Here is a 13,019-nt window from a genome sequence, read left to right as displayed (position 1 = left end):
AAAGATGCCTAAAATACATTTTTTATATTGGAATACAAAACATATATATATGCTGTATACATGTTACACATGATATGTTGTATATATCTGATGCAGGGCCAAGCTGATCTGCCTGTAATATTTTTCACATAATTATAATATGCCCAGATTGTAGAATTGGAAGAAAAGTGCTGGTTGCACCATGAGAGTTATCAGCTTCTGAGTATATAAGGCTCAGATAGAGCCTTATAGTTGTAAGGAAAAACAAATAATAAGATTTCTTCAGTGTTGGTTTGCATACTTCTGTGCACCAAAGACAAATCAATATTGGTTTAAGAAAAAGCAACCAGCATTAAAAAAAAGGACCTAATTAACACAGACTTCTGCTACCTAAAGAGGTGTCTGAATAGCAGCTTTTAATGAGATTGATAGCATTTGATAAGGTTTAAAGACGGGGAATACATAGCAGTTACTTAGATGAGCAATTGAGAAAATGTGCACATCATCCCCTAATTTGCTAAAAATAAACCCGAAGAATTTGGAAAAAAAAATAAAAAAAAAAAATGAAAACCTACCCTTGCTCTTTACATTGCTGAATTTATCCAGTCATTCCTTCCCAGCCATAATTAGCCACAGATTGTTCCCATCGCCTGTCTCATCTAAATGTGTCTATGATATGGCCTGTGAGCAAAATGCCTCATTATCTGTACATTTCTCCCCATGCCATATGGAATGTTATCATGTGTTGGTGTAGGCTGTAACCAACTTTGCTCCCCTGAAAGGCAAGGAAAGGACTGACACATGGATCCCACCTGATGCGGCCTCACGGTGTGTCTGTAACCTCTCAAGTGCTCTGGGTTCAGCAGGGCAGATGCAGCTTAACTGATGGTGTCAGTTGCTTGTGATTGGGATTAAAAGCATCACAGGCTGCTCTGAGCAACATTGCAGAAGAGTGGTTGCTCTTACAAATCTTGGGGCTAATCCTCCTCATTAATGCACACAGTCTTGTGCTTCCCAACTCTACAGAAAAAGAAATCTCCTTAGAAAGGAAGACTAAAAAGCATTTAGTTAGTGTAGTCTGGCAGGCCTGTTCAGTAACTTGAAATGCACACAGATAGAGCAGACCACAGGAAACAATTTGAACAATTTGATTTGGAAGGCGTGAGCAAATGCAGTTTTTGTACCCACATTAAAGGTGATCCTGATGCTCAAGTTGAAACCCACAGAGTTTCTCTCCAATGTGGAATAAGAGAAAGGAAAAATGAAACTTCTGTTACTCTGTAGCTAAGTTTTTTTTTAATTTAAACCCATACTCCTTATCTGCGTTTGAGCATTTAAGATACATAGGTTTCAGTGGAAATCAGGTAATTCAGTGCTTTGAGAAAACTCTGCTGGAGGCTGAACTGAACCTTTTGATGTCAAAAATACTCCTGAAATTGTATTTCCAGTAAATTCTTATAATGATTCCATCTCCCCCAAGGGGTGTCATTTTAATCCTAGGTGTTCTGGCTCATCTTGTAGGTTGGGACACACACTAATGATAACTGTGATTATCACTGGAATATAACATGTACAACAGTAGAACTTGCAGTTCTGCTGTCAAGGCCTGTTTTGCTGGAGGAAAAAATCCCTTTGAACACTTTGAAGGTCACGCTGTGAAAGACTAACTGCTTTATAGTGTGGTTCATGGAGCTTGGCCAAAGCACTTGAAGGGCTTTTGGTCATATATTGGCATTGTTGCATTTCAAATGGAGCCACACAGTAATTCTTCATCTGCTAGGAAATTTTCAGATCCTTTCATCTGAAGCTGTTTCAGTGTTGCTTTGCTGACTCTTTTGTTTTAGGAGGAAAAAAGTGTTTCTGGCAGTTTGGTAGCCAGGCATGTATTTAAAGAAAATGCTATTAATCAAATAAGTACAATTACAAGGCAGCAGCAGCTAATTCTGAAAAATCTCAGGTTAGATTTCTCAAATTGAATAGCAGATCGATCTGGCAGTATGCATGCTGCATTTGTGAGGAAACAGGATGTAGATCCTACATACAGTGATAAAGCCCATAAATCTTAAAAACAATAGGAAGTAGACCAGAATTTTGAGCTGTGGCATGGTGCAAGCAGCTGATGAACCATCCCAGATTAACAGTGGCACTCTTCATACCAGCTTGGTACCTGTATGGTACATGTTAAATCTATGCTAGTGAGTATTTCTGTCTCCTGACAGGTCCCAAGTTCCAGATTACACAACCATCCCACAGAAAGAAGGTTGTATGGATACGTGCAAGGCTGCATCAGTATCAAGAAACTAGAGGCAGAAAGCCTATTCTACAAATGGCACAACAGAATTTACATCCACAGTTAATCAGTCCCTAAAATATAGCAGTAAGTGGCTTTGCCAATGCTGTCTGACAGGAGCAGCCCAGGCCAGGCTCAACACCAGCCAACTACTACCTGTGATCACAGCTCAGTGCTCCAGTTGTCACCCTAGTCCTGGCCAGCTTACTCACACATTTTCCACCACCACATGTACAGGACACCTGAAAGAAGAAGATGTTTAAAGGACTAATCATGGGCTTAGAGAGCAGCAATGGCTTTAATCTGTGTGCTTTTACAGACTCATCACATAGCTTCAAGTCAGGCAAATACTTTTCAACTTAATCTTCTTCCAAGCTACAGATACTAATCTGCCTTTTTAACAGGACTATTATTATGTGAAGTATTATTACTATGAAGCTATGTAAAGCAATCTAAAAATACTGTTATCAGCTCCATGGTATCACTCATTGCAATACAGACTAACTCATGCAGAACCCTCCATTACAGCTGCACCTTCCAAATGACTGGTATTTCTCACCTGCAAATGCATTTTACAAAAACCAATTTGTCTATATGCAGTTAGAAAATTAAATAGTATGGAAGAGAGAGGAACAGGGAAGTTTAAGCACTGAACCACAGTTCAAGAAACCCTTCCCAATATACAGGCCTCTCTCAAAGAGGCAGTTAGCAATTTTAGCCCTCAGATTGTCACCATAAATAATGAACTGTAAATTCCCATTGGGACAGAATCTGTCTCCAGGTGTGCACAGGTATGATTTGATGTTTTTCAGAACCATGTATTAAAGAGCTGTGGTATACAGCCAGGAGCAAAAAAGCAGGCATTCCTAGCTACCAAAGAATTCTCATCAACTCCTCTTGTTTGTTTATACTAGCAGAGGTATAATGCTAAAAAATGCTATTGCCTAGTCTGATAAATACAAGTCTCTGTATTTAAACACAATCATGGGATGTATGTATCCTTTAGGGCAGATTAATTAGAAAGAATTGCCTGTTAGCAACTGAAAATTAATTTCCTCTCTTAAAGCCTTTGCTTTGCAGTACTCATTTTCAAAATTAATGCTTCTCATTTTTATGCAGCATGCATGCTGCCCAACTGCTGATGCTTACTCCACAGAGCATAGTAGAAATTCTACTGCTTAAGACAGTATTTGGGTCCATTGATACAGTAATCAAACCTTATAATAAATGACAGCATAATTTTCAGAAACTGCATTTGGTGCATTTAAATTGTAGAAATATAAAATAAACAAACAAACAAATCATCTTTTTGCACCCTAACCACATATCCTATTTTCTCTTGCATGAGTCCATTAATACATATTTATTATTCATTAACGCATGACCCAAATTCTAGCCTTCTAGCTGAAATGACAACCCAAGATGTTCTTCTGAATTTAATTTTTATTCAACATATTTCTCAATTTATACTTTAAACATAAATACACAAATTTTATGGCTCATGTTTACAAAAGACATACTATGTGTTAGAAAACATATATAGAATATATTGTAGTGGTTACATTTGCTCCCCTTTTTTCCTATTATTTTCATAACTTCTATTAATCTAGACAAGCAGTATCAGAAAGCAAAAGCCAACCTCCGAGCAGCACAGCCTACATCAGCTATAAAGTCTACTTGCCAGCTGTAAGAGAAACTTTGGTTCCTGCCTGTTTTCATAGTAAGGTAATACCAGTAAGCTGCATGTCAAAAAGAAACATTGCACATTGGCTCAGTTAGTTCCTAAAACCTAGTCCATGACAATATGTATTTTTAAAGACAGACATACAGGTTCTCTTTCGCTTTACAGCTTAATAAGATAAATATATAGGTATTTCCAAAATAGGGAATTGAATAAGAGACCCATTCCTTTCTTACAGAAGTCACCGGCAAAACTCAGTGTACTTTCAGAAGAGCAGATTTGTACTTTGCTTTTACTGTCCTATTGATAGAACTGCAGAAAAATACATTTCAGCTGACAGGAAAAATGTCCTCGTTACAACTCTCAAGAATTACTGTCAGAGGATCCTGTAATAACACCATGCATGGATTTCCAGTTGAGTGTGTGGTGACCTTACTTACTGCTCCTAGTGATCAAGAATCCATCCGGCAGTAGATGCAATTCTCCAGTCCTGAAGGCAGGATATGGAATACCATGCCAAGGAGCATGTGAAATAAACCTGTGGTGTTTTTGCTGCAGTGTAGCCAAGAGATACTAGATTATTATGCTTTATACACAGAAAACTCTTTTAACCTTGTTTTTCAGTATACATACATTAAACCTGCACATGCAAGTTACTTTCCATACAGGGGGCAAAGAGCAGCTCTCAGGGCCATAGCTATGGAAGGGTATAGAAAATGAAACTGGCCTTGATCTCTCAAGCCAGGGGAGCCTAGGCAGTAGGTCAGGGAGAAGAAGAAAAGGTTGGGAAAATGTTGCCAGCTGCCTGGCTTAGAGGCACTCTGCTTTTTTTCCTATTTTTTTTCCTCTACTAGGACTCAAGCCAACACTAGGCCTATGCTAACACTGACAATACTCAACCGAAGTTGCAAGACCACACAGCAAAAAACATGGAATAAAAAGCACAAACAGTAATGAAGATCCTAAACCTACAGTCCCACCTGTAACAAGTATCCTTTGTGACTCATTGAAATCCATGCTGTTATAGCTCAATGGAGGAAGTGGGCAAAGAATCTGAAATCAGGATGCATATCTGATTTTGAAATGCCTATTTTGGTGCCACTTAGCAGGCAAGGACTGCCTTCACCAGCATTCCCTCTGTGCCACTCATGGTGTCAGGCATCAGGGAAGACCTAAGTTAGTCCATGTGCTCAGTCAGCTACTGAGGGGGTCATATTGATAGAGGTTTGCTTTTTAAAGCAGACAAGGCTGGAAATTTTAGATGCACACAAATCTGCTGCAAATTTAGAAAATAAATTTCAGCAACATTTAAAAACTCTAACCCTACTGCTATACCCAACAAAATATCTCAGTCCTCTTGTACTGTTTGCCTTGAAATGGCACGTGCTGGGAAACACTGCTATTATGGTTGATAGTGATTTAAACTAGGCAGATTGAAACAAAAACATAGTGGAATCAAGGCTCTGAATTAGATGTAGGCAGAAACAATTTCAGGGCAAATCACCCTCTTACTGGGATAATAATGCTAACAAAGTAGCCAGAAGTTTTCTTTGATTCTAGTCATGCATACATCTGACAAACGTTCTACTTCAGATATACTTAAATGGCATTTACTGAACGGATGGACAGTACTGTAGTTTTAACAAAACTGAAATTTAATCATTATACTTTCGCTGTATTTCAGCCTACTGATGAGGGAAAAAAACATTCCCAGTGATTCTGTTCAACAAGTTACCTGCATTAAACAGATTTTGACTGAAGGATGTGTCATCACCATTTCTGGCAAGGGTCTTTATGAGCTGAAGCCTTCGTGTATTTCCCGTGTGCAGACATTAGTGCAACAGGCAATTCCAGTACAAATCCCAAATTCAGAGTTTCCTTTGGAAATACATCAATTCATGAAAAAAACATTGATTAGGTCCCTACTTAGAATTTATTCTTTCAACAGTACCAAAGTGACAACTAGCCCATCTGAGGGAATAAAGCTGTGCACCCCACTTCCCCAGTGCCCATTTACAGGACGGTGCTTTGCTGAAAATGGGTAAAAAGAAGTGCTTGCCACTCAGGTATGATCATATCTCTGCTGTTGTTGTTGCACTGTGACATTGACAGATGCTTGCCTGGGGACACAGCACAACTCAGCTAATTTAGGACTTAAAGTGATTACCTGCACTTCCTATAGACATTCCTATATTAATAGATATCTTCCCAATTAATGACTTAATTAATAACTTCATTATTAATTTACTGGTTGTGAATGCCTCCTTAAAAATGTTTCAGTCCATGTCTGGCTTTGATATTGAGTTGAAGAGGATGTGTTAGCAGCACTACAATGCACAGCTACCCTGTATCTGTATTTCTATTTGCCCTGAAGTCATCGCATCCTCGCAACTTTCTGTATAACAAAAAAATAACAATAGCATACACATTGCACCTAGCAAAAAAATTAATGTGATTTTTGTACTGCAGCATTTCTAATAATACTAAACATTAGAAATTAGTATTTAAAAAATCTATGTTCTTTGTTGAAATAAAACAAATACTGATTAATTAGATTAGGCCAGTTTTGTTCCAACCAAATTCTGGTTTGTGGAATGAAGTTTGAAACTATTATAATTCTTGCCAAATTAATATTAGCTCACATTAGACTACTTCTTATTCAAAAATATTTGCTAATTTGTTAAAATCCACTGTTCCGTGCAATATGTCACTTTGGAAACAACTGATTTATGTAAGCAGAAACCAGCATGAGACATAGCATGTCTTCCCTTGCCTTCCCAAGTGCTATAAGAACATAATTAAGATATTTATAAATGTGAGTATAAATAAGGTAAAAACATTCTAAAACCATTTAGAAGTCCCAAACAGTTCCTTTTTTTCTAAGTATCAAAGACAGCACCAATAGCTAAACATTTTCCAATACTCTAACACTGCAGAATGTTCTAAGTATGTGAAGACTGTCTTGCACCTTTAATCCCATGATCCAGAGCCTATTGAAATTGCTCCCAGGTGTATAAAGTCCACGTGCTTGGGTCCTAAGCTGGCATTAGCCACAAAAGGATATCACACTTTATTTTTAATAGCAAAAACAATCTTGGATTTGATTCAGTTAGATATTTAAATAGTGGGATTTGCCAGACCCATCACTGAAGGACACTAGTTTCATCTTGTCGCTGCTGCTTGGTCTTCTTGTTCACTCTTCTGTGTCCTTGGCCACCAGAAATTACTAATACTGAACTTGCTTTCATTTTCTTAGATTTCTGTCTTTTACTTTTAAATGAGATGTTTTGATCCTTCAAAGCTCATAATGTTACTGTCCTCTGGTCTGTGTTCTAGGGAACTTGATCCATGAGACAAAGTAAGGGACCCAGAAGATGATGACAAGTCACTTCTTTGTGCAATGGAACCTGCTGAAACCCCCAGCCAAACTGCAGTGTCCTGGGTGTTACTAAGGGAGGAGCTCGGTCTTTCACTATGCAGAAACGTTCTTTTGATCATCGTCCTTAGGTTCTGAGCCAGGAGGGAGGCTGTGCCTCAATTTGTTTCTGTTCTTCTTGTTTATAGATGTAGCTGTTACAAGAAACTTGACTGGGCTATTGTGTGCATGGTATGACACCATTCCTCTTCCTGGAGCCCAAAAGAAAAGACACAATTAAAGAACATTATTTCCCCAGACCACAGTGTTCTACCATAATTAGTTCATGAAATTTGCTCAGAATAGCTAACTCCTGAAGCCCTATTATATGCATCCAGTCATTTGCCTTGTGTAGACAGAAAAAAAAAGTACAAAAATAAGTTCTACCACAAGTGTTTTAGGACAAATTAAGCAGCTGAAATATGGCATATGAACTTCAGATGTACTTTTGTGCTCTGTTTCTCACTACAGCATGAGCACAGAAATACTGCTGGCTTTTTAGCTGGCATCAACACAACATACACTGAGTTTTTCTCCAGTAATCCCCATATATTTTGTGGTACCCCAAACCAATCCTATTCTACCTCTGTACCTCTCCAGAACAGCATAGGAACATCTGTTTCATTGCAACAGACCATCCACACTATACAACAAGAACCAAAACTCATCTTTCTGGTTGTCTGGTTGTCTAGTTACCATTACAGATTCATAAGGAATTGACTGAACAATCTTTTTTTTTTTTTTTTTTTTTTTAATTCCCAAGTATTTAATCAGTGGGGTAATGGTGGTACAAGGAAGCTTTACCATCATTAGAAATGTATGAAAAACAAATTGCCCATTACAAAATTAAGAAGCTGTAACAATATCAATAGATGTGCCTCTTACAGCAAAAAAGGGAGAAAAAAAAATTGAATTCTACCAAGTAAGCTACAATATGAAAAAGAGCTAAGCTAGTAAGGGGAAAAAGCCCACAGATCTTACAAATCACGACATCCATCCCTAACTCCCAAATGCATTCACATTATAATAAAACACATTCTGCTTTTACAGGAAGTACAGTCACATAAAAATGAATTATCACTATTGGGAACATAATTGTGGAAAACCCCAGTTTTTAAATTTAAAATACAGTTATCAATAGCTATGTTGCTAGATCTATGAAACCTGACAAAACTTGATCCCAGATAAAATTCAAGAATATATGACATAAACCAAAATAATAAAAACCAGATTTTTTTTATTATTCTGCAACTATGAATATTATTGTAATTGCTTTTATTTTCACCTAAGATAGGTTCCAGATTTTACAAAGCACTTATCCTGTGTCATAACCAGATTATTGCTGCGTATTTTGCTGAACACAGAGGATTTCATTTTCATTTGTGAAGTTACATAAGCTTTCTTTTTTCTCCTGGAGGAAGCTGCAAACAGCTTGCCTCATAATATCTGCCAGCTTCCCTCTGCAACCACAGAAGCTTCAACAGAATTCTGAATCCAAAACATTGGGGAAAAGCCCCTATTAAACACACTTTTAAAACCTTGCTTCCGCTAGTAGCTTAAACATTTGTATAGTGATACAGCAGCATTCGTATGTTTGTATTTCCAAATGGGGTCATATGAAAGTAACTCATAAATACATCTCTCCAGAATGCAAAAAATCTTGATCACTGTAAAAAAATAAAATATTACTCTCATATATTCCAGGCCCCCAGTTTGAGGAAAAAGGGAACACAACCAATTTATTCAATAACCAGTTAAACAACATGCTCATTTTTCAGTATCTGTGTCTCTAAACTAATGCATCTATTTTCCCTAAATCTGGAAAATAATCTGTCTGCATTCTCTTCTCATCCACCATATATTTGGCTCTACTCTGACAGGATAATGCCTGTCTCTTAAAGAAAAGCAGTTGTCCCCTCTCAAACAACTGAGACAAAATTAGGACCAGTATCTGGATAATACTGTAAAGCTTGGAGAGAACAGGAATAATTCATCACACAGCTTTAACTTTTATCTAAACAATACATACAATTCGGCAGGTTCACTTAAGTTACTGGCAGAAGAGAAGTGACATCTTCAGTACTCCATCTGTTTGAGAAATTTCACTCACCAGTTACTTTGGGAATCCCTTGCAAGCGTGGCATCTGGGTAACGCTACTATTATACCCAGGTTTGTTCCAACCAGCAATAACCTATGGCACACCAGGAGACTGGTCACAGACACACGCTGCTGCATGTGGAGTTTAGCAAGTGCTCTGTTACTGAACAGTGATGACCCTTTGCCTAGATCAAAGCAACTTCAGGCAACACAATCAGCTGTACCATCTCAATTCAGCAAAGAACTCATTGCAAATGCAAATATTTTGCTGGATTCTGAAAGTAACACTTTACATACATGACAATTTAAATATTACTAAACTTCTGAAACATTTTTGCCCTAAATCTCTGAACCACAGCATCTAAAGATGTAGACAGACGGTCTCTACAAACATGCTTTTATGAATAGTCTATGTTTGTATATTCCCAATAATAAAACTGAAAGGCATTTCACTTCACAATGCTCAGTAACACAATACTCAAGACTCAAGCCTGTTCACGATTACTTTTTTTTTCCTAGTTTTTAATCTGTGAAATTCTATCAGAAGTGCTGTGTCCACCTGTCTTAACTTTGGGTCCCTGCATACAAGAATGGCACTGGCATATTGGGAAGAAGTCCAGTGGAAAGCACCAGATGATCAGGAGCCTGCAGATATTAAAGGAAGTGCTGTCTGCACCTAACTGATGGGAGGATGCACAGAAGACAGTCAGAATCTATCCACATGTGAAACAGTGATACAATAAGACACAACATGCTAAATTTAGAGCATGGGAAAATTATATTCTATGCAGGAAAAGCTGCATCACCATAAATGTGATCAAAAACTACAATGAGTTGCTCAGAGAGGTTGTGGGATCTCCATTCTATCCAAAAGTATTAAAAATTTTGCTGGACAAGACCTTGAACAACCAGGTCTAATCAGGACTTCTTCATGACAGATGAACAACACAGCCCTTCATAGTAAGTTCCAATCAAAATTACTGTTATGATTCTATGGTTTTCTACAACACTATTTACACGATTGCTAGTTTTCCAATGAAAACAAACTAATTTTTGCTTGCAATGTTTGATTCAGTTTAGAATGGATTTGATTCAGTTTAGATGGATTTGATTCAGTTAGATGGATTTTCAAAACAGCCCTTGGCAAGTTTCAGAAACGGAAACCATGATCTGCCCAAACTTTTGCCCAAGTTAATGGGGGAGGAGCATTAAAGTCACCTCAAAGTTTGAAGAGTTTCAGATTCAAAAATACACATGCTTGGATTTATTATTAATTCTGCATGGAAGAGACAGTCATTCATCTTCATCATAAGCTCTCTAGTTGTGAATCACTTCATTAGTAGGTCAAGAATTTGAATTCCACATCTGACTTGACTTAAGTGAACCCTCATGTTCAACACTTTGGAGAAGGACCTTAATTAAGGTGTTTCACAATGAATGGATTTTCTGTCTTGCCCCTTGAAGCTGAGCTAATTTACATCCAAGAATATACAAATTACAGACTCCCTGGGAAAGCAGGGAAGGAGCAGCTTGACAGTCGCCCAGAGCACTTGACTGGAAAACAAGACGCAGACCACAGTCCAAGTCTTTCCTCAGAGAACTTTACAAAATCAAAATACTAACCCAGCAGTGGTGTGTTTTAAGCAGCTCACATAGGGTAAGATCTGGAATCCAAGGCCTGTCTACCTAAAAGACATCCTAAACACCCTAAAGGCACAATGATTAGGTCATCCTGGTCAGGTGTAACAAGGACAACAAGCAAGTTTAAAAGGCTCCATCTACTTGTGCAGACCGTCAGAGATTCCGATGTCGAGTTCCATGAACTATAGGTGTTTATGCTGGTAGGATGCATCATCCCTCCTCACCTAAGTAAGCAAGGATGGTCTATATTGTACACAAATCAGAAATCTTTTGGAGTTTGCCCTTTCAATGGGGTTGTTTAGTCTGGTTTAGTGTTTTTAGTGTTAGTGTGTGGGTTTGTGTGTGTGTTTTGTTTTGTTTGTTTGTTTGGGTTTTTGCCTTTTTTGGTTTTTTGGGGCGGGCGGGGTTTGTTTGCTTTGTTTTGGCTTTTTTGAGATAGTAATGGGATTAATTAATTTCCAAAGCAAAACACACAAAAGCACAAAAATGTCCCAACAGTAAGCCCAAACAGCTCTTGTGTTCTGGAGTTTTCAAAATCAGTATCTGAATTTTGTGATTTAGAACTCAGGCTTGCTCAAGTTATTTATGACATGTGAGTCCTCTCCTACCACTTGTGCCACAGCAAGTGCAAGCTAAGGTTAGCTTAACTTGGAGCTTGTTTTATCAACTACACAAATATTTGAGAACGATTTTTAAACTTTTAATATTATCAAAAGCTCCAAGTGCACTGTTGCCTCTCAATCCCCTGCAGAAGCAAGATGCTCCCATTTTTAAACAACAGAACTTTAATGCTTTTTAAGCATTTAAAAAATAACACTATGTTCATGATTTCATATCCAAGCCTGAAGCAACTTTTATACAGTAGGTTTTATACAGGCAAATATGCGTTACTGTTTCCATAGGTAAAACCAGCAAATTATCAGCCAGCAACTTAGAATCCCTTAAACACTGACCACAACCTAAAGCGTGAAACAGCACAGCGAGGTCAAAACAAAAACTGCTTGCTGTGAAATCTTGGAAAGCAGGAAACATCTGCATCTGAGAAGATATTTTGAAATAACAGAAAACACTGAAGTATATATGGAGAGATTAAAAAAATACTAACTTAAAATATTAATTTATCTCCTGGCCAAGGTTGGAAATCATCCTTATCTTTGTTATATTTTGACTTTTTCTTTTGATGTATTTCAAATTCAGAAAAGAGTCAATCCAATTCCTCAAATATATTATGCAATAAGCAAACAATTTAACAAGAAGTGAAAATGATAAACATAGACTCTAAAACAAATAAAATACTCATCTTTAAATCGCAATTTTTAGCTCACACTGTTCCAGTGAGAAAAAAACTTTTAAAACCTGTAAAATCATCTGAACAAGATCCTGACTTTACAAGAACTAAGCGAATAGTTAAGAGTATGGTCTGCTCTTTGTTCACTGTTCTCAGGTCTCCATTACAACAGCCACCAGAGCTGGATAACTCTACACAGATCTGGATTCAACCCAAGGAGGTGCAAGGACATTGCTACATGTGCTCTTACATGGCCATGCTGCTCTTACAATGTAAAAACCAGGCCACTGTACAGATCTGCTGGGCTGACCTAAAGTTTTCTCATCTTTTTATCATTTCCCAGCATGAATCATAAAGCACTGCCTTTCATGGTCTAGCACCTGGCAGGGTGGGAAAAAAGCAAGCTGTAAAGCCTCATAATAGAGTTGGTTTTCCATAGAGAGGAAATGATACTTTTTTTTCCTTTGCTTTTGCCATCTGTTTCCAGGAAACACACATGCTATTAGATGATATATAGATATATACAGAATACAGCAAGTTAAGCAGAAATCATCTCTATTAAACAGGTAACCTGTCATCATCCATATGAAAAATGAAGTATCAAGGTCACAGTAATTACAGTAGTCT

General features: G+C 37.6%; 1 protein-coding gene across 1 annotated transcript in view; it reads right to left on the bottom strand.

The window, feature by feature from the left end:
* Nucleotides 1-5,154: 5,154 nt before the first annotated feature.
* The window catches only part of ARHGEF10 (Rho guanine nucleotide exchange factor 10), a 107,060-nt gene continuing 99,195 nt past the window's right edge, over nucleotides 5,155-13,019 (bottom strand). The window contains 5 exon segments of the mRNA XM_066314903.1: nucleotides 5,155-7,250; nucleotides 7,252-7,430; nucleotides 7,432-7,577; nucleotides 9,476-9,509; nucleotides 9,512-9,599. Coding sequence (XP_066171000.1) covers nucleotides 6,986-7,250; nucleotides 7,252-7,430; nucleotides 7,432-7,577; nucleotides 9,476-9,509; nucleotides 9,512-9,599 — 712 coding nt within the window. The 3' untranslated portion in view covers nucleotides 5,155-6,985.

This window comes from Sylvia atricapilla, chromosome 3 (genome assembly GCF_009819655.1).
Source record: "Sylvia atricapilla isolate bSylAtr1 chromosome 3, bSylAtr1.pri, whole genome shotgun sequence".
In the NCBI taxonomy this organism is placed as follows: domain Eukaryota; kingdom Metazoa; phylum Chordata; class Aves; order Passeriformes; family Sylviidae; genus Sylvia; species Sylvia atricapilla.
Note: the sequence above shows the minus strand (reverse complement) of the source record. Positions and strands in the feature narration are given on the sequence as shown.